This window comes from Dinoponera quadriceps, unplaced genomic scaffold (genome assembly GCF_001313825.1).
Source record: "Dinoponera quadriceps isolate SergipeBrazil2010 unplaced genomic scaffold, ASM131382v1 scaffold2159, whole genome shotgun sequence".
In the NCBI taxonomy this organism is placed as follows: Eukaryota; Metazoa; Arthropoda; class Insecta; order Hymenoptera; family Formicidae; genus Dinoponera; species Dinoponera quadriceps.
Window position 1 is genome coordinate 1,180,289 of NW_014556477.1, and position 22,539 is coordinate 1,202,827.

At 46.4% G+C, this 22,539-nt stretch overlaps 1 protein-coding gene across 9 annotated transcripts in view; it reads left to right on the forward strand.

Annotated features, from left to right (window-relative positions):
- The first annotated feature begins 163 nt into the window (after nt 1–163).
- LOC106747528 (syntaxin-1A) overlaps nt 164–22,539 on the forward strand; it is an 84,323-nt gene continuing 61,947 nt past the window's right edge. For 6 of the 9 annotated variants that reach the window (XM_014625130.1, XM_014625131.1, XM_014625132.1 and 3 more), the window contains exons 1-4: nt 164–323; nt 1,190–1,712; nt 10,438–10,524; nt 19,023–19,122. In XM_014625130.1, the coding sequence (XP_014480616.1) occupies nt 1,680–1,712; nt 10,438–10,524; nt 19,023–19,122 (220 nt within the window). In that variant the 5' untranslated portion in view covers nt 164–323; nt 1,190–1,679. Of the gene's footprint in view, nt 324–687; nt 786–1,189; nt 1,713–10,437; nt 10,525–19,022; nt 19,123–22,539 lie in introns of all 9 variants that reach the window. The other 3 variants (XM_014625127.1, XM_014625128.1, XM_014625129.1) reach the window with 3 other exon arrangements.

The window sequence follows — 22,539 nt, forward strand, 5'->3', positions numbered from 1 at the left end:
ATACGATCGGACTTGCAACGAGAAGCGACATCTTCGGTCGGCGTGATATTCAACGTCGGTACGTGTAACGTGAGGACGTGCCGCGCGCAGCCGACACACGGGGGCGCCATTTGCCCCGGTGGCGTCGAAGCCGAACCGCGCCAAGAATCGGCTCGGCGAATCGGGAGTCCATTTTGTTCCGGTCGGCGTTACCGTGCGGAGATGCTGATCTGTCTCGGGAACTATTCGAATTGATGAACTATTTCGAGCGAGGAACATCCGGAAGCAGGCAAGTTCCTTTAGTCGCGACTCGATGCTCATTTTAGGAAGCTGGAACTCGAATGGTAAGCACTTATCGTCGATTAAGCATCCTTAATTCGTCGCTATCGTTAAGCAACGCTCGTTCCGCTTGTCTCGCGTATCTTTCTTATTACATCTTCACTCGAGTTGTACATAATACACACGACTTGGCCGAAATCAAGTCTCCTACTCGGTTGATGCATTCACGATATGCATGACACGTCTGAATCATCTAATACGAAACGTGCAAAATTAATCCGCATTAAATAGTAAAGTTGACCGAGCAAGATGGCGATGGATGGGAGCCGTTAATAGACGCGCGCCAAAAGAGTCCTCCATTTTCGATAGTGTCGTATTTAATTAAATCTCGATATTTGAATTATATATATATTCTGTATGATTTGATAGCGACCCTAAGCGAAATTAACGACGCTCGCGGATACGAAGCTCAACGAAATGTCCCTGTTGGAGATATTTTGCTGGAAGTACTGTGAAGTCGATGAAAAGTGAGATGGAAATTATAGAAAAATTACTGACTACACTTCAGAATGAATTATAATTTTCCTTGCGAAATTTAACGTAGTACCGTGAAATGTAAAGAAAATTATATTATTGAAAAGTAACGACAAATTTTTTGAAATATTAAATATCGTGAAATTTGCTGAATTTAACTGTAAGTTGAATTTTTATTGAAATATTGATGGAATGATAATGAAACGGGGTCGATTAAGGGGAAATTTCAAATACGTTTCAGTAAAATTCTATTATATTTGCGGTTAAAACATTTCCACCAGAGACGTTACGAAAGTCGAGACGTTACGAGATTAATCTCACGTTTTTATTCTAATCTGCGTAAAATACTGAATTTATGAGAATTTAATCCTCCACGTTCCCGCGCCATTGTCCGAAGCTTGAGAGAGCAGCTTTCGCGACGTCTCGACTCGTCCTAACGACGCCTCGTAGGAACGTCGGTTTGACAATCACGGGAGTGACGCTCGTTAGGACAGCGCAGAAATACAAGATCGGAATTCGCTGATAAGAAAATTGGCCGCGGCGAGAATCGGGTGCGCTCAATTCTCGCCACGTCCCTGCCTCGGCCGGCCCACTCGCCAGGCGGCGGCAGCAGCTTCATGGGGTTCCGCGGCGGGCGCCACCGCTCCTGCCCGAAGTTGACGTCATCGGCGCGTGCGCGTCGGGTCGGACGGCACTGCAGAAGCAGGCGAGTTCGCGAGTGTATCGATTTTACGATCGTGCCTCTCGCGGTACTAGTGCGTCCGTTTCCTTTAGTTTTTTAGTGGCCGTGCACGTCGTACATGGATAAAACCGTGAATGGGATTACCCGCTAGACCCGCCGCTCCGTACACCGCCCGCTGACTCACAACTCCTCGTCATCCTTCACCATGACCAAGGATAGATTAGCAGCCCTCGTCGCGGTGAGTAGAGTACCCGTCATACTCTTTTCACGAGAGAGAGAGAGAGAGAGAGAGAGAATCACTCTCTGAGCCGTCTGTACACGTAAAGCGTGCACCAGCCGACCGGAGGCGAGCCGCGGATGAGCCCCTCCGCTTCCTCGCGCGACAGCCGGACGTGCGTGTGGCCGTTGTGCACGCGTGCATGCTCGCACGCCACAGTTATCACGCGTGCACCTCATTCACGCACGTTCTCTCTGTCGTACCCGCGTAACTCGTCGTCGTCGTTGCGCTCCGACTCGAACGCCGAGCGAAACGGCATCGTCGCGGTCCTGGCTCGAGAAGGCGTAACCGGAATCGCGAGCCGGCGTGCCTCGACGATGACAGGCGGCCGCTCGTTGGCTCGCTCACCTCGATTCCGCTCCGAGCTGACAGGTGTTCGTGGCCACGCACCACCACGGTCCCTGTCATCGGCGACTCCGACACGGCACACCAGCCGAGCCGGTGTGTCGCGCCCGGGCCCATGGCGACCATGGCCGACCTTGTCACTTATTGGCGAGACGCCGATGAATGGGAAATGCCCTTGTCGCCGTGCTCCGTGACGATGCTCCCCGACGTTGCTTCAGCTTCGGCCGACCGTCTCGGCGATCACGCCGATCTTGTCGAGGTGTCGTAAACGCGCGGGGATGACGTCCGTGTCGGTTCGTGACAACGCGACGCCCGGCACAAGGTGCATTTCTTGCCGTGCTCGCTTGGCCATTTTTCGGCCGATTATTGGGATCCCTCTCGGCGAGAATCTCGTTTGTATTTATCGCTCGAAATGTACTCCCGACATTTTGTAGAATGGAATTTTTCGTAGCTACTCTCTTGATGACATTCAAGACGTAATCGTCGAAACGTCAACAAGTACGAGCGGAGAGAAAGTCGCGGCAAGTTGAGATTGCCGGTGAATGGATGGATGGATTCGGTTGATAAATATTAGCCAAGGTGAAGCAAATGTCGCATAATGGATGGGTTTAATGTACGTCGGCGTGACGTTGTTATAGGACAGTCGCACGCGGAACAATAAGGCGGAATTCGTCGCGTTTTTCCGTTTTTTGTCGAATTTTCGACAGTATTTTGTCTGTACCGGCGTCGCGCCAGTCCCGTGACAGATTGTGCGAATATATGTGCGTGGGGAGGCGGATTCGTAATTGATAACACAGCAGCGCTATCGTTATGTCACGGATCCGACTTGTCAGTGATATCATTGTCGTATAAACAATACGTTCGTTGAGATTGAGCGCTGTTTTTTCCTCGCGTTCCATTCTCTGAGTCATGCGAAAGAGAGGAACCAATCGCGGCCTGGAGCCTTGACGCTCCAGATGCGTGACTTTCGGGAGATTTGCGTTTATTAGGCAGAAATATCGACGAGACGTCGTTAATACGGTCGGAAAATAGATGACAATTGGCGTTAACGAGAATTACGAGGGACTTTTAATTCAGGAATTCGAGGAAATTACATTTACGAGATGGTCGATCGTTAGCTTTGCGGAGATAACAATTTTGGTGAAACGACAAAATGTTTGTTAATATAGTGACAGACAAAAAGACTTATTAAGAGTATTAATTTTTGATTGTGTTAACTAAATTTTATCACTGTCATAACAACGTTTCGCTACAACGGCAAAATTATTTTTTCCTTATAACAAATCGTCCTGCTGTGACTATATTAATAAACAATTTGCTATTCCACACTAAGAAAAAAGACTTAAAAAATTAGTTGTGAAATATAAAGTTTATTTCATAGAAATAAATGTTTATTTAAATACGGCAGAATAAAGCTTTATTCCTGACGAATAAATCAGTTAATAAGAAAACTTAGGTATATTTCACAAAAATATATATATATATTCCGTCATCACAATCAGATTTTTTTTTCTGACCAATAAATATCGAAGAAAATGCCACAAGAAACATTTGCTTCGCAAAATTTCAATTTCTTTTTCTCAATGCAATCATATTGTTGTCTCATATCCTTCTCCATCTTTTCCGTTCTATGTTTTATTTGTTACTTTAAATTACAGTTATATTTTTTCGTTTAAATATTATCATTGTTCGGGGATTTTTAATTACATCTTTCGTAATCTACAAACTGACGAAGTTATCTAATCGCTCGTGTTTTTAATTTCGGATGTCACATCCTCGAAACAAAGAATGTCGAATTTTATTTTTTTCTAAACGAACTAAAAATGTTATTATGCGATTCAGCTGTGCGTAACAATAACAGTAGTAACGAACGCGCGAGGTCGACTTTTCTCCCTTGCTCTTCTCTCTGTGATTTTCAATTAATTCGTCTGGTTCTCCAACCGACGAAGAATGTATGACACGCATCGAGTATCACGCTAGCTGATACCCGATGACTCATTAGCCGGCATTCGTGGAAAGCAAGTATGGGCGTAAAATCCAGGCAATGTTACCAACGGATTTCCTTGGTAGTCATTGACTATTATTAGCTCATTGCTCTCGTAATAATTATTACCATGATATGCCATTGTTACCATTATATCGCCAGACGATACATCATCTTCCGGACCGATTATCTCGAAAAGGCAATCACAGAATCACTTATCAGAGCCACGTCTCACATTAAACTCCCTCGCCTCGTGGAGAGATTCAATCCGAAAATATTTCGGGACCGAGCTGTGAGGTCACTTCGAAAACAAGTAATTGATTTCGCGTGCAACAGCGCCTCGTTTGAGGATTTTTCGCGGTAGTAACAGTCGGAAAGTTATTTTTTTATGTTGGAAAAAACTCGCGAAAAACGCGCACGTTGGAGTGTTATTCGATTTGGGTAGGTTATTGCACGAGATGTAAAGAATTATGGAGATAACGGGATAAAAATGATACGATGCGAGGCGAATGCGAAACGGTGCGAAAAGCAGAAGGCTTTAAATATATATTTGATGTTTCGCATATTCGTTAGATCGCATTCGACTCGTGAGCGGCCTTACAAACGGCAGATCGAAACGTCTATTTTCATTCGCGGGGCGAGATATAACCAGCGGCGGATATTCGGATACCGTTTGCGCTGTCATCTGCATTTGACTCCGTATTGATCCCCCGTCCCTGTTTTTAAGTCATTATTTATAACCCTCGCGCGCTTTCATAATTCTCCGACCTACGATGTACGAATCGTATCCCGCCGCAGCGTCGGGAAAGTCCGCCCGCCGCATTTATATCGCGCCGGTTATTATCTTCGCCAACGTCGCTCTTCTGCATGAAGATCGTAAAAAATGCGAACGTTCTCTATAAATAGCTGAGATTCCTTCGTGACGAGATACGAATTGCAACGAGACATTTTTTCCGCGCGCGCGCGGTATGAAATAATTCCTCTCCCGCGAAAATGATCGGAGTTTATTACGTTGTGGTGGACCGCGCGCGTGTCCCATCTTTTACGGATTGCGCATCGTGACTATATTAATAAAGAATTTGTTATTCCACGCTTGACCTTCTGTGTTTGTTATCAGGGGCTTTTATCGCGTCGTCGCGAGTTACGACACGATTTCGTTAACCACAGTTTCTGCCGGTCGGCCGAATGATGTCTCCCGAAATGCACGTCGACGAAATGCGCTATCGATGTATCAATTTCCCACGAAAATTTCGGATGAAACCCAGCGGATAATTTCGCGGTGATGGAAGCGCATTTCTTGCGGCAGAATTTTAATCGGTCGCCTCGAGCTCGTCGAGACGCATCTCTCTTCGAATTAATAATTCTTGAGATTTTTCCCAAGAAGCATTTCGATTCCGGTCACGGATACCGAATACTCTTTCTTCACTGTCCTCTTGCCGACCACAGATTGCGTTTCAGTCGGATGTAATTTGTTATTACTATTATTATTATTATTATTATTATGTAAACGATAATAAGGATACTCCTCTTTGTATTCAACCGAATATAGATATTATTACGAGTCTTTAGCAGCCAAGCACGGATAATTTAATGCCATAAATATTATATTACTTTTACCAACATTAATATAACTGTGGGAGAATAACAATTGTTATTATTATTATTTATTACTGAATAAAACGGACAGCCTTTGATTGCATAAAAAGTACAAAAACACTTGCAGAGATATAAAAAAGAAATATAAAAGGGAGAAGCGAGAAAAAATATAAAAAAAGAATGTTCACGCGGAACATCAAACCTGATTAATGTAAAACGTTTCATGCAAACGGTTGATAATGCAAACGATTAATGCAAACCCATTTGACCATTTCCGCGGCGAAGCGTCGTGCGTAATGAAAAAGTCGGCGGAATTAGCGAAATCATTCGCGAGCATAGAAATTCGTCATTCGTAATCCTCGATTACACATAGAGAGCGCGATATCTCACGGTGCGCATTTCGAGAATCGCCGCGCGTGACTTCGTTTTCCCTTTCCTCGGCTAATGATTCTTCCGAGGCCCCGAGTGCGAAGCGGGAGATACGCGTCTCGTCCTTCTGACGAGCACAATTCACTCTTCAGCTTCCTTGACCCGGCCGATAGTGCGCATTTGCTCTCTCCGCGATTTCGCCTCGCGAAGGTTATATCCCTGCCTATGTACGCCTGTGTATCGGTTTACATAACGTCTCGCGTGCTAATCGCCTCAATGGCAGCTCGCGCCTTCGCGAGCCACGCTCCCGCCCGAAAAAGCGCAGTCGATCGTTCGCACGGCGTTGATTTCGAAGACGTTCAGACGTGGAATTGAATCTTCGGTTTATCGGACACGCACGCACGTACACACACACACACGTACACACGTACGTACGTATACACACAGTCAACGATGCTTCGTAGGACATTGACCTACGTCAATATATCGGTACGTTGAAACGACGGTGATTGCGACGGGCGTGTGAGAATGTTCCCGACGTGCAATTGTCGGAATCGCGCGTACGACGAAACGTGTGTCTTACCCGTAGGACGGTCTTATCTTACTGCCTCATCGTCGCGCTTATGTTGTCGCGTTTGCCTCGTGATGTCCGTGCGCGACGTATTATGCAAATTAATTATCGGATAAGGCTCGTGAATGATTTATCGACACTTTGTGCGACACGGTGCGCAGAGGGTGTGTGTGTGTAAGGGACTATAGTTTCGGATAAATATAAACTCGCGCGTGAATAGCGCGCGCTGTAAACCCGGCTGCGGCAAAAGTCGATTAGAGCTAACCCTGTTTAACTCGATTTCCCTGCTCCGTCCACTTATGATAGGCAGTAACGTAATCCAGAAAGGGACAGCGAATCGCTGATTCAGGGTAGTTAACCCGGACGGTGCGCGATTCGGCCTTAGTTGCAGCACAAGTCGAAAGGGGAACAATGATCGATCGCGCGCGCAAATTACTCTCGGCCATGAGAATGTCTCAAAATACGCGCGCGCGCGCGCGCTTAAAAAAGAACGCACGCAAATATGGAGGTAAAACACGGCGCCGATTACGCCGATTTACGCGCAGATACTTGGGCATAGGGTTATAGCTAAGATTAGAGGATACTTCGAGCTACCTGTGAATTATTGTGGAATATCGATAAAAAATATTCTACTTATCTTATCGGTTTTGATAGGAAAGACCAGTTTTTACCGTTTTTTTTTTTTCGGAAGATAGCTTCTTTCCACTGGCATGAATTTTATTCGAAAAATCTGGAATTCTGCCAACCCTGAATCAAACTCATTTTTCAGTGTACGTGTCACGAGATCGCGAAGTAGTTTTCGTGGATTCTGCTCGCGAAACGAGCACTTCGAGAACGCTTTGTGTTTGCACGTCCGTAACGTTCAGAAATCGGAACTCACTGTTGTTATATCGATTTAAATCCTCTCTCGTACATACACACACACACATACACATGATCCGCGGCCGCACAAAGTAGAGTTCACGTCCCGGACGCTTTGCGTTAAATTTTGTTCGGTTGACATTAATTATTTTGACCGGCGACGGCGCGGTTGCGCTATTTATTAACGTCGTCGGCTCGCCGTTTCGCCGTCGCGAGGAAAGAATTTCGGCGCGGCGGAAACGCCATATCGATCGCGAGAACGACACGCGCTCCTCTCTCGCTCGTCGGGTCCCTTCCTTGTGCTGCGCCGCGCGGAGCCTATAATCGTTTCTTAATTGTATGCAAATATCGTATCGATTAAGCGCACACACAGAGCCCGAGCGACAACTAGGACGATGGAGAGGAGCGAGTCGGCCGCTCGAATTTGACGTTGAGCGTTGAGGTTCGTTTGCATCGCGTCGATATTGAAGGGGGAGAGAAAGAGAGAGAAGGAGAACCTCGCGTTGACCACCGGCCGAAAGCTCGACGCGCGGAAAATACGCCGATATGCGTCGGTATTTGAGGTTTATTATGACGCAACATAATGGAGACCAGAGAGATACGAGAGATCCGTATCGAGCGGGTTTCCGGCCGCGCGCGAAAATATACGATTGATCTTACGAGGCACGCTCTTGTTGTGCATGCTCAGGTGTGCTTTGAATTTCAAATTTTTCCTCTTACGGAGAAAACGGAGGAGAAAAGTTATAACTCGCGCCCCTCATTACTCCCGTCGGGCAATTAAAAAATTGGCCATGTCACGCGACGTCCACCGACTTTGATTAATGTACACTTCGAGTTACGCGCGACGATGGTAACGCAGCAAGTCACCTAGTGACATTTCGTTGGATACTTCGTCCAATGTGATTTTTATTTCCACGACGGCGGCATTAAACTTGTATAATGAAAGAAAACTCGCTGGTCCTCGCTGACGACGTCGAAAGAGATCCTCCAGCTATCGATCAGACGACCGGCTTCGACTTTACGTACGCTGAAAGGGAAGATTATATTCTGGAAAAGTGCCGATGAAATATTTTCGCGTCTTTCCTCTCTCACTTATTTACGAGTATCGAGTTTGTGGCGCGTCGCGTGAGAAACGGACCGATTTTAAATCCGAAATTTATCCGGAGAATTCGCTCCAACGGACATATTTGCGACATCGAAAGAAAAATCCCTTGCGTATCGTCTTGTAAGAAAAATCATTCGATGTGTCGAATCCCGCTGATTGCGCGAGGAAATTTTCTTCACTTTTACTAGCGTTCTATAATGAAAGAGTTTGTTGTTACGGGAGAGTTTTCGACTGATAAACCAATTTACGAAGTTCACGAGGCGTGAGCCTAACTTTCTTTGTTTCTTTCTTTCCTTCTTTCTTTCTTTCTTTCTTCCTTCCTTCCTTTCTTCCTTCCTCCCTTTCTTTCTTTCTCTCGATACGATTAGGCGTTCGTGCCGATGACCCATGTCGAAAGACGGACTCTTAAATATTCAACCGTCGTACAAGATTGAAGCATTATTCTTCCGCTGAGACGTGTCTGTGCGTGTGTTTCTTCGCGATGCGAACGTTGTGTTTATGGGTTGGTTCAGTTTCATTAGCGTGAATGTGCCAGCGAGTCGATCGACGCTAAGTGCAATCTAATTATTTCGTAGAAATACCGATACGTATTTTCTGAAGGAAAGGGGGGATTTAAATTCGAAATTTCGAATCAAGTTTTATCGCAAAAATTCAACGGCGTTCTAAAGAGTCTTCGAGCTCGCGTTGTTTTCATGCATCTAACGCAAATGAGAATACGTCATTGATCTTAATGTAGCGACACTCACGGTCACGGGTTAATTATTCAACCGGTTTAAATTGAATCATCAAGAGATTGACGTGATCGATCGTTCCTGCGATTTAACTGATCGTAATCTGTATGCAATAGACGGAGGAGATAAGGCATGCACGACGATAATAATTTTTACGAATACAAGACTTTGGTGTATTTTTTTTTTTCTTCTATCACAACATACGGAATTATTCTATTGAGGACAAGACGAATCGCTGCTCGAATGAATGCTATTATGTCGCGTTACGCGAGAGGAAGGAAGTCTTATCGGGATGAAAACATACTGTGCGATGTGTGCGTGTGTAATCGTGATAGTTGACGAGACCAGTAATGTCACATATGTATGCGCGTATAAATATATTTCTGTTTTTGCCCCACCTTCTGAAATTATGTAAATTACGTCGGGTCGATGTGTCTTAATTGGTGAACGACACGCGTAATATTTAAAAATAGCCTTGCGTCGTTAAAATTAAATTAAATATTGCGATATCTTATACAGAAAAAATAGTCTTAAATCGATGATAGATATTCTCACATATAAGCAAGAATATTACGATATTCTTGGAAGACTTTTAGTCTTGAATTAAGGGCAAGTAATACCTGCATCAATATAAATTCAATTAAATCAAGACTAAAAATCTTCTCAGATTTTTTATCGAAAAATCTTCGGAAATAAATAAAATTATGATCCTTACTTATATATGAAAATATTTATCATTAATTTAAGATTCATTTTTCTTTCATACAGAAAAGACCTGTAGAATTTTCCCATACATATAATCTATTTCTCAGGTGAAATTTTTCTATATGTACGAATCTTTTAGTATAACATACAAGAATAAACGATTAAGATGATGAAATAATTATAGTTTTAATGGCTCGGAAAACCCCGGTTTTTCAAAATTATATAATTAATTGTACTAGAGATAAAGACTGACGATAAAGAGGAATTAAATTGATAATCTTTACGGTAGTCTTACGGTTGTAATCTTCAGTGAAACTCGTATCGGTCACGCGGCACGGCGTCAGTACAGTATACAGACACGATTCCTCGATAGTTCACTGCCTGATATCTAACAAATATTTGTGTTTTCTTTGTTGCAGGCCCAGTCGGACGACGACGATGTGGCGGACGACGTGTCCGTCAACGTCGGGGCGCAGGATGACTTTATGACGGAATTCTTCGCGGAGGTGAGTGACGAACTAATTCGTTGCTATGGCGCCGCGATTCTCAGCGATCGAAAGTAGGTTAAACCGGTATTGTCGGTGCGCGAAAGATAGAGAGAGAGAGAGAGAGCTAGATAGAGTATCGTGCTTGCATTTCTAACGAGGACAATGCTCGATTTCTTCTCCCGCTTCTTTCGACGCAGGTGAGAGGAGGTGGGCGATACGAACAGATTCCACGAACGTCTCGCGGAATAATATAAAAGTATCCTCGTTTTATATATAAATTTCCGTCGCTGAGATGCTTGCGGATGCAATAGGTCGCGCGCGCGTGAGGCGGCATATTTCGCGAAGATCTCTGGAATTCTTGCGCGACGCTCTCGCGCTCTATTGATCGCGCCAGTTGAGACTCTCCACGGAGTTTTAACCTTTCGCATCCAATAACGTGTAACGCGTTGCCGCGCCACGCTCTCTTGCCGCGCGTTTCGCGACGAGACGTTGCGCGCTTTGTTCGCAACATCTCGCGGAGGCGTCTCGCGACTTTTCTCGCGCGACGCGTCGCGTGCGCGGATTTTCACGAGGCGAAATTTTCGCGCGAGCGCGCGATCCACCGACGCGGAATCTCGAACGAGCATCGGTGCCGATGTACACCGCGTCAATAGCATCGCCTAATCAGCTTATACGGTATTACGGGGGAATTGCAAACTCACTCGGCTCCTGCTGAAAGCGGCGCGCACACGCCTCCCTTCGCATGTTCACGCGCTAAATATACCTCGAGAACGATTGTAAATGTTTCGAGGATCGTCGGATGGTGATCACCGTATGGTAAAATGTAATTACGCTTCGCGCTGTTGTAATATTAATTCGGCAAGCTGTTTCCGAAATAAATCGGCGACGTCGCGCGCACTTAACGAGAACGGGAAATTGCCGTCCGATCAACTATCAGCCACCAGGGTAGAAATTTAAAATGACGACTAGGAAGACTCCGTGCAATTTTTTACTTATATCCATGCGTATCTAAGCCCAATGAACACGAAGAAAACATGTTTTGCTGGAGCAGCAAGTTGTTTGTTAATATAGTGACAGTAAAAATATTTGTCACACGGAAAAAATAATTTTGCTGTTGCAGCAAGATGTCGTCGCGACAGCAATAAAATTTCGTTGGCACAGTCAGATTATTTTGCTGTTCATGTATCTAACAAATAGCAATTAATCTCAACAAATCTTTCTGCTGTCCAAACCAATTTTTTGTTGTTGTTACTATATTAACAAACAACTTGCTATTCTAGCAAAATTGTTTTCTCCGTGAAGGCAAGCTTATTTTGAAGCATGCTTATCTAAGGCCATTACAGACTTGGGACACACTCTGATTAATTTCTACCCGGGGAGTCTCTTCTGGCGAGAGGGAGGAAAACAGTCGGGAATAACAAGGTCAATGCGCGATTTTCGTTTTACGTACGCGTGCGATAATAAGCCGTGGCTCCCTTTCTCGAATGCGAGCAAGTTGCTCTATCTGATATATAGACTCTCTTTCTCGCTTTCGTGAGATTGTGATTTGTTGTCATAGATAGGAGAAGTCGCTGGAAATACGAAATAGCCCGGTACTATCGCGAAATGAGCGTACCGTCCTGTTTCTAAGATTGCGAGAACTCGAGGACGGTGAGGGAAATAGTTTCGGGGTAGTCGCAAATTACTTTACCGAGTCAACACGACGTCGTAAACTTTCGCTCCGATTAGCGCGATTTTTTCCTAAACACGAGAAACTCCGAGAAGAGCAAATATATACATATATTTTATAATCTTATATTCGATATGGAAGTGGCTAATCCATCTCAGCCGAGTCAGCGTGATGTCGTAGAAACGTTATGAATAAAAGAGCAGCTTGAAGAAGAGATTTTATTCGTAAAAATGTCGGAAAGACTAACGCGCGTAATGTAGAATACGCTTTTGTTTCTCCACTCTTTTGTCTTTTTTTCTTAAATAATTATACTTTCGTTTCTCTTACTCCGCTCTCCCCCGAGGCGTTTGCTTCATTCTTATTCATACGACCCATTTACAGACAAATGCTTTAAAATGCGAGACGCAGAAATAATTCTTACGTAACGTAAGATATGCTTTTCCTACGTGTCCCTCGGCGGAACAAATGCTTCCGTATCCATCGCCTTTTGTGGTCTCTCTAAGAGAAAGAGAGAGAGAGAGAGAGAGAAAGAGAGAATATTTGCCTGATTTTCATTCGCGTGACCCGCGCCGTTACACGTTGATCCGCGGTTTTCCCGATACCGAGCAATCTTCATCGTCGTAATTTCGCAACGATGGCGTGCGGCGTGTAACTAATTAAAAGTTACCTCGATATCCGCCTCGGCTTTAACCGCCGCGTCGGAGATCAATTCGCGCTCGTCGCCGTCGATCGGCGCCTATTAAAGACGAAAAGCTAAGTGGAGGAGGAGGAAACGGTCGGATCGCGCGCGAATCACACCGCAAGCGCACACGATATATGTATATACATATTATAATTATATATTTATCATATAATGTAATTATCGCGGCGGGCGATGATTCCGCTGCCCGGTAATAATTATCGCAGGACGATGCGCCATTTCTCACGCAGCCGTTTCGCCGACAGTTCCGTAGGCGTGCGTTTGACGTTTACGAGCGCGCGCGCGGTGACTGCCGGCCTCCGACGGCGGAAAACAACGCTCACGAAATCCCGTCTGTTTCGTCTCGCCTCACCTCCGCCCTGCCGGGACGGATGCCGCGGACGGACGTCGGATTTTAACGCGGTCGAATGCGCGATCCTCCGGGGCGCGGACAATTCAAATGCAGATGCGACGATCCTCCGGCCGAGACAGGAACCCGGGGAATCGAAATGTAGCATTACATCGGCATTCTCTCTCTCTCTCTCTCTCTCTTGTCCTTTTTGTCTCCTGACTTTTTTATTCTCATTGCAATTTTTATTTTTATTAAGATTTTTATCCTTATTTTACTTGTACTTTCATTTTTACTCGTGTATATTTTCCTCCTTTTTTTCACTTATTCCATTTGTAACGTAATTCCTTCCGCATCTTCTTCCTGTGTAACGCTCTTGGGGGGTCTCAGTGAAAATAAACATACTTATTTGCTTGCCTATCTCTTTAACTGAATTCAGAAGATTGCCACCATGTCAATAAAACTTTATGGTAAACTTTTTTAGAGAGCTGTGTCCTAGAATGAAAATAAGAGCAACTATTTATCTATCCTCTCTCTTTTTAACTTTATCACTACGCGTATGTTACTAATTCCTGTATGATCCAGTATTACAAAATTTTGTGATAATTTTTACCACAATACTTTCTCCGTATACATCTACCTTCAGAAATTCCTTTACTTTCTTAGGATTTCTACACTCTTTCTTTCCGTTTACTCTACTAAATGTTAGTTAAAATTGTATTACTGTATATTTAACTTCTAAACTGTAAAGTCCTTATAGAGCATGTCCTAGGAAAAAAATAAACGCTTTTCTCTCCCTTTCTCTCTCTCACTCTCTCGATAAACGATCGTCGCGCGCGCCGCGTTACGTAAGCATGAGGCACGCGACGAACAACGTCGGCGAATCGCGTTATATCGCAATACCATGTAGGCACACAACGGCGATACGCGAACGGTCGATCGATGTGTTTTACGTTAGCCACGTTCGCGCGCGGAAGAATGTCTCGCTTCCACAAAACGCGGAGTTACAGAGTTCACAGTTTCACTTGCCGTGCAAGTGGAATTGTTTTACAACCATCGTGCGTCGGGGATCGTCACGTCGCGTCGAGCATATAGTAGAATGAAAGAGAGAGAGAACGTCCGTGAAAAATTTACGGGCTGTCAGTTTAAACTTTGAAAGGGCAAAAATGCGTAAACGACGGGCATGTTATCGGTCGTTAAATGTAACGCAGGCGTTTGTCGGCCGAGTGGGCGCGCATGAAATTTTTGCGACAAATTTGCGTCACGCGCCGATGGATAATTCCACGATTCGCGCCTCCCTTTCTGCCCCGTCGCGTCAACACGCACGCACGGTAAACGAGCGTCGTATTTATATCACCAATAAAGCCACAATGGGGCACGATCGCGAGACACGACGGTGAAATTGCGCGTCGGACGCGCAATTTCGACGCCCGCGCGAAGAGACACCCCCGTAAGTGCATCAAGACGCAGCGACGCGGAAATTCCGTTCGTCCGTCGCGATATTTTCCGCGGCTGGAGGAGAATCGTCCTTCTGCTCGTTCTCCTCCTCCTCCTCCTATTTTTCTCGTCTTCACGGCGACGACGCGAGACGCGTTCCCATGCAAATGGATGGTCGTAAAAGCGCGCGTGCGGGTGGGTTGTGCACGCGCGAAGTTAGATTGATTTTCACCGCCATCCCCGTCTCGCCCCGCTCCGCACTCGCGTCTTTATTCGCCTCGATGTCTGCTTTCCTCGCGCGCGCACTTGAAAATTTACCTCAAATTCCCGCACCGCTCTTTCTCTCTCCCTTTCCCGCTCTCCCTCTCTGGGCGTGTTTATCCGTCACTCTTGTCGTTATTATTCCTCACTTCCTTACTTCTATATTTCAATTATCGTTAATTGTTTATTGTGATATATATTTGCGTTAATTATTTGATTCCAATACTTCCCAATTGTTTGGTCAATGATAGGGAATCGCAGCGTAATTCTGTACTGAGAAGAAAAAGTATTTAAAAATTTATTTGTGGGATATAAATCCTATTTCTGTGAAATAAATCTTATATCCCGCAAATAAATGTTTAAGTACTTTTTCTTGAGTGTGCTTGCGACAAGGATTATAGCGTGACTTCGTTTTAACACAGAGTGCAGGACACCCTTATCGTGCAGACTCTATCGATATTCTTTATCGGTAACGAATGCCTGTGCAGAAAGTGGAAAGAAATAATGTTTATTAACCATATGTTCAATCATTGGACAAGCTTCTTTTTTGCGTCCGACATATATTCGTGCACCAATCCGTGCGCGTGTTTACCGCTATGTTAAATTGCGTTTCCTCCCTTCTCGCGAAATCGATTAGAGCCTCGCAACCGCTCACACGGCAAGCAAGAGAGAGAGAGAGAGAGAGAAGCGAAACGCGAAGTCTAACTCGATACAAAATTCCTTCACGCGTGTAATCGCGGCGCAAGCGTATTATCTTTGCGAGCGTTAATATTCCCTTTCGTCTTCGCGAAGTTCGCGAGAGCGCGCCAATTCAGGCAGCAGGACGAAACTTACGCAGACACGGTCGTCGCGACAGAAACTTCCGCACTTGTCTAGTATGAAACTCTACATGAATAGGTTTTTCGTCGCGACTTTCAACGATGATGATGACGACAACGACGATGGAGACATGTGGCTCGCGAGAATCGTAATCTCGAAGTTAGAAGTACACGTTTGCGTCGAGCGATTCTGCGTTATCGTACTTCAAACGCGCGTAGAAACTTTGCGTTTCGCCGCATTGCGATAATTGATATCCGCCATATTCGTGCTCGGTTCGCTGAGGTGTCTACGACGAAATATGAGACTCGGATAATACACGATGTTAAAACACAAATATCAACCCGAGTCGGAATTTTGACTCTACGTTAAACTTTTAATCCTACAACACAGTAGAAGCTGAGATGGTAAAATGAGTTGAAAAAATTTCAATCATTTTAATGATATAATTTATTCTTATTTGACCCTAATGATGTCTTAAATTTCCGTTTCGGCTGTTTTAACAGCTAAGATAGGATTGTTCAAGGTAGCATTGGAATTAAACCTGTGGAACCAACTAAAGATTCAAGAGAGCCGTTAACAAGCATCGATATCGTCAAAATAGGTTTTTATTAGTTTACAAATCACCTAAGTAGAACGCCGACTATCCTTGAGAGCGCCAAAGTAGCATCGAATAATTTCGGCTCAGACGGTTTTTCCGATATTCATCCCCGCAAAATCCTCTCGCAGGCGGGCATGACTCCGCGGAGTCTCCGTCCGTGAAAAATCACTACTCGACGATCGCGCGGAGAAACATTCATCCGCTAGGGCGGCTAACGCGAAATCGATACGCAGCCTCGCGCGCACGATATATCGCGCGTCTCAGGCACGCCGAAATGTGTCCTCGTAGCCGCGGCGGCAGCAGCCATTAAGCTATCCGTGCTGACGTGCGCCTCGCATGTAAACGTCTATGCAGTCTATGCGCTATGCAGTCGTGGGCTGCGAAGGGAGAAGCGGCGGGAAAGCGGCCGAATAGACGACTCGCGTACAATCGAGCGGGATGAAAACGACGGCGAGCTTACGAGGAGGAGGGAAAGAAAGAGAGAGAGAGAGAGGGAGGGAGCGAACGTGTCGAAGCGTTGCGGGGGTGGCACTAATGAGACTCATCCCTGTGCACGGAATAGCGTGCAACACTTTGTGCGCCGATGAGAGGATGCGAGCGACGGAGTTCTCTCTCCAGAAGGGTTACGCTCTCCTCCGCGTCGACCACCTATCCCGTTACCGTTATCCTTTGACGAAAACGACTTGCCAGAGCGAGCTTTCTCGCTCGGGGATATCGCGCCCGCTCTTTATCCAATCCTCCTCCTCGCTATCGCGAAATGACTCTTAGTTTCGACGTGAAGCGCACCGGCAGTCTGTGTACTCTTCGCGACTCGGTTACCGAGAAGGAAGACGCGCGTCGACGCGTTAATGAGCGAGCGATTTCAGAACGTACGCGCACTTGGGCGTCGCGCTGGAATTAAGGTCGGACGCTCGGAATTAAATTAATCGTCTAAAATCGCGCCAACGCCCGTCATATCGGCCGCTATTAAGGGATTAAAGTCGGGGGCCGGGGGAGGTTGAGCGGCTGGCAGTTAACGTCCGTCGGACGAGTCCCTCCTTCGAGATGGCTTCCCGCGGCTACCCCTTCGAGTCGCCCTCGGCGAATTTCTTTCTCTGGCGAAATTCCAGACCGTCGTCGTCGTCGACGACGACGATGACGACTAGCTGCCGCCGGTGCCGGCCGAAGTCGTTTCGTACGTCCGTCGCGATGAAACGACGGGGCGGAAGATCCGATGAGTCAGACGGAATCGTATCAAGAGGAAAAAGGTCCTTGGAAGATTACGCATCCTTCCAACGAACGGGCCAATCGATGGGATCTCGCCCGGTTTTACGACGCTGTGTATGTGCATCAGTGCGCCGGGTCCGGAGTGACCCTGGCCATTTCGTCTCTCTCTCTCTCTCTCTCTCTCTTCCACTGACCGGATATTATTTACCCGCCATTCCCTTTTCTCCCGCTAATTAGGTTTTCTCGCGCTGGGAATACGCGAGCGAGATTTGCGAAATTTTTCAGCGGCGACCCGCCGCGCTGAGAATACCTCTTAACCCGTAAATGGACGCGTGACTTTTTTGAGAAATAAAATAACTGCTGTTTATAACTGTAATTCTCGAGTGTTCCCGAGTCGAAATTTTAGTTCTACATTAAGCCTGCAAAAAGCCCTCGGTTAAAGCCGAGAGAACGGAGAGTCAACTATATAATCTCGCGCGAATCGTTCAGAATGATTTCCGGGGTGTTTTTTTTTTTCTTTCGTTCATCCTCATATCGAAACTCGTTTTATTGTTCACGCGATGTTATCAGTTGGAGATATTGGACAAAAATTGATGAACTTTATTTCCGCGCTTCGATGCATCTCCCTCCCGAAATTTTCCCGAAACGTTCGCAGGCCGGCTCGCTCATGTACGTGCTCGCCTGACCGAGCGCGGTTTGTACCACTTGCGGCGCGAACCACTCGTTCTGGCCGCAATTACGGATATACTACTTAAGCAGAGTAGCGCGTCCGGCCGTAACATGTGCCGACCTCGATTACTTAAATTGGCTACCTTCATTTGCAATACGATCGGGCGCTTCTTTTTACGTTATTCTTTTAAGAGGACCGTGATCCTTCCTAAGAACACACGTTCCCGCTACCGACTGGACCAAATTCTCTAACTGCTCCTCTTATCGCGTCATGTGCTTTTTAATATCTTCTATTCTGTTACATTTTGTGTGTTACATTTCGTATACTATATTTAAAGATATATCAAGATTTATACATTGAGAAACTTTTAATATTATGTATATATATTAAATAATATTATATTAATATTAAATATATGGGGTGAATCACGCAGCGTGATCGGCTTAGTTTATTCTGCTGTTAATGGAGCGCTTGAAAATTTTTTTGTCTGATATAGCAGGGTCCAAGGTGAGCTTTAAGGTCATCTCCTTTCGCATTGTTTCTCTCACAATAAGCATATAAACGAAACGCTTTGTTAACCCGCCCCTCACTCGAACCTGCCCCTACTGTGAACTTTTCGGTAAACGACGAATGTAAGTTGATACTACTTGCCGCAGCGAAATGTCCCGAATTGGACTTGTACATCGCTCGCGAAATAAATCACTCGTCCGATAAGCGAAAGCCCGCGACGGCGGCAGCAGCAAGAGCGTATCCTTTCGCAGGATACGTATAAATTCCGCAAAGGTGAAAATCAACCGCTGACTCTGACGTATGTTTTTTTTGCCACAGGTGGAGGATATCCGCGAAATGATAGATAGGATCCAGACGAATGTGGATGATGTGAAGAAAAAGCACAGCGCCATCCTCTCCGCGCCGACGACCGACGAGAGTGAGTTTAATTTATCACCTTATATTACTTACCCTACTTTTTCCACACACGCGAGCGCGCATATATCTTCTCGCGGATAGCAGCGAGCTCGCTCGCGCGAACAAAAAGTCGGACCGCGCTGTGTGTGAAAACCGGCTATTTCCGGACACTCGCTCACTCGCTCGCTCGCTACTCCCGTCGCAAGCAGCGGCCAGTCTGAGGATTAAATTAAATGATAACTAGCTTGTTCAAATATTAGCACGTCGCGTGTGCTAACACCGTTGCATCTGTTTGCCTCGCGTGCTTATTTATCGGAGGCTCAAATTGGCATAGCTTCGCCGTGTTGAAATCTCGATAATGTGGTCGCGCGAAAATAATCTCCACGCTCGTTTGCGACAATGGAAACGCGATGTGAAGTAAACCTTATCGAATTCACAGCATCGTGCGCGCGCGCGAGAGAGAGAGGGGGATTGTTGAGAAAAGCGAGTTCGCCGTTTTCGTAACGAAGAGAACGGATCTCCGTAACTCGCGCTCGTTAATTGTCTCGTTAACGTCAGCGCTCACCTTTTCGGATATCGATCGGCGACGAGGAAGACGGTGGTATATGTTCGGGTCGATCGCGTCGGGCGCGAATCAACGCTTTGTTCCCCGGTTAACCGCTGATCCCCCGCGAGCTCTTCTCCCCCATCGGAGTCTTGCTAAGAGTCAAATTCAAATTTGCTCACTGTACATAATTCAAGAACTTATCCGTCTTTCTGAGCTCGGTTTACCCGACATCGGCGCACTTTCAAGCTGGTTGCCCTCGTTCGCCTCCGCAGCATATATCTCGCTCATCCTCGAACGCCTGGTCCTGAATATTTCATTCGGCCGAACGCATGCGTTACCTGGAAAAGCATCCGCCGAGCGCGCCACCGGCTCGAAATCCGATATTCCACAACGCGACATTTTATTATTGGCGCATCGATGATTGGCAACGTGGTTACCCCTCGGACCCCGAATCGCTGCGCTCCGTGCGTGGATAGCGAAGGTTCTGGGTTTATCGGATTCTCCGTATCGCTGAGGAAAGAGGATTTCGACTTTAGCAGAAAAAAAATAAACGGAAAATGCGATCAAATAAATACCGCAAGAACCGACCTGGAGTCTCTGGAAGACAGAGTCTGGCCACTGTCACGGTTTTCTAATAAAATGGTGTCTATCGCGTCGCGAAACGCGGGCCTAATAGACTGAATTGTATATTTCTTTAGCCTGACATTAATCTTTACGGTAAGCAGAACTATTATACCGTTTCTCGCAATATGAAATTAATCTATAGTAAATTACAAGTCGCACATTTCTACTTAGTATTTACGAACAGGAACGAACGAGTGAAAAATTTACTCAGCCGATGCAAACGTGGACAGTTAGTGGCCAGATTCCGTCTTCTAAGGACTCGAGAATCGGCCGAGCCCTCGACAAGCGTCATTCGGACGGATTCTTCCGCAGCATATTCCCCCGCGCGTGAAATCGCGCTCGCTGCGTGCGCGGAAACCCTGCGGGGGGAAGCCCCGTGGTGGAAAATGGACGCGGGGCGTATCAGCGAGCTATCAGCTTTCGCAGTTTCGCGCGGCGCGACGAGATAATCGAGCCTCGATATTCCACGCGCGCGCCGCCGAATTCAATAGCGGGAAATGTAATGCGGGAGATCGGTTAAGTTTGAAAAGTGGTCGTCGGGGTGATGTGTTGCAGCAGGGGGCGACGTTGCGCGGTCAGGGCGCGAATGAAGAAGGGGGGCACAGCGGGTGGCTGGATAGGTGGGTGAGCGGGTGGCTGGAAGGAACAAGGGCGAGCGGGGAGATCGGCGGTAATCGTCCTTGCCCTGGTTGCCATTGTAGCTGCCAGCCGGGGTTGGGTTGTCATCCCTTACACCTTCATCCCCCGGCGCGACGAGCCAGCGTGCGCGCGCGCCTACGTGAGCGTGTCTGCGGCTTTCAACTCTTTGTTTATGAATCGAACGCCAGCGCCTGTCGCGAATTAATCGTTAATGGCACTTCCGCGCAACGCCGCTTCTCCCCTTCTCTCCTCCCCAGATGCGGGAAGGGTTATCGAAGCCGCTGGGAGAGTAGCGAATGAGTTAGCTCTCGTTAATGATTCTGTATCGCCGCGATATCCTTGCGATATCCTCGCGATATTTGAGTATGAAATCGTCCCTTTTGCGCAGGGGAAAAGGCTTGGTTGAGTTTGCGTAACGATGAAGGAGCGAAACGCGTTCTCGTTGAAGGAAACGGAACCTTTTAGTTGGGAGAAATTTTGCCGAGCAGAAAATCTGTCTCCTTCGATCAGAACGCGCCTATTGTCACGTTAAATCGACCGATTTCTTTTTCTCCGTGCGGATAAATGTCACAACGGCGGAATGTAATATGCTGGCGCAGCAAATTTTACGCCGCCGCAGTAGAATCAGCCCAGTTTGCTATGTAGATGAAACGATTTGTTAAGAGTACCAATTACCGCCACTCGCTGGATTATTGTGCTGAATCTACAAATCATTTTACCGTGAGGACAAATTAGTAAATGTAAAGAAAAAAGAAATCTATTCCGTCCCAACAGCAAATTAACGCGTCTTGAAGAAAAATTCACTCGATAAAATATTTCCCGTCCCGGCGACAGAACTGTTTCTGCCGTAATTACGAATAATCCGCTAATTTGATTACGCCGAGTAAATTTTATTACTGACGCAACGAATAGATAGTAGCAACGATGGTTTGGCAGAATTATCTTTCTCCCTGTACGATATCGGAGAAACTCGACGACACTTAAACGACGAAAATACGTTAATTAAGCGAGCGACGTTAATTTCCGCGACGCTGCCGATTCCGGCACCGATTAAAAGGCCGAAAAACACACACACATACACACATACACGTATCGCAAGCTGCTGATGCAGCGTCTTTATTGCGCTCACCGGCGATTGGGCGGTAACACCTAATTGCGGTTTAACGTGTAGCCGACAAAGGGATTAAGTAATACCCGGTCTGAGAGCAATGCCCGCTAATTCCTATCGATGCCGCGACCTCGTGCGCCTTGCCGGCGGCAAATTCCAGTTTACCCCGTTTTCATTCGTGCGTTACGCTACGTGCGATCTTACCCCCCTCCCCCGTCGCGACCTCGTCGTCGGACCGTCCACCGCCGTCATACGTCGCGCATCGGTCTGCTATTGTTCGAAACGGACGCCGAGCATTTTCATATCGAGGTATCCCTGCGTCTCTCGGCCGCGCTTCTCCGGCCGGCTGAGAAGTTTTGACGGCGACGTGGCTAAGCCCTAGATACGTCAAAGAGGTTTCTCCGTCGTCTCTGCTATGTCGTGTGTACGTGCAAACGCGTCCGCACGTGTCCCAGACTCTTACGTTTATTGCTGCCGCAGCTCGCGGGTAAGGAAAGGTCGTAGCAGACTTGTGAAAGCGA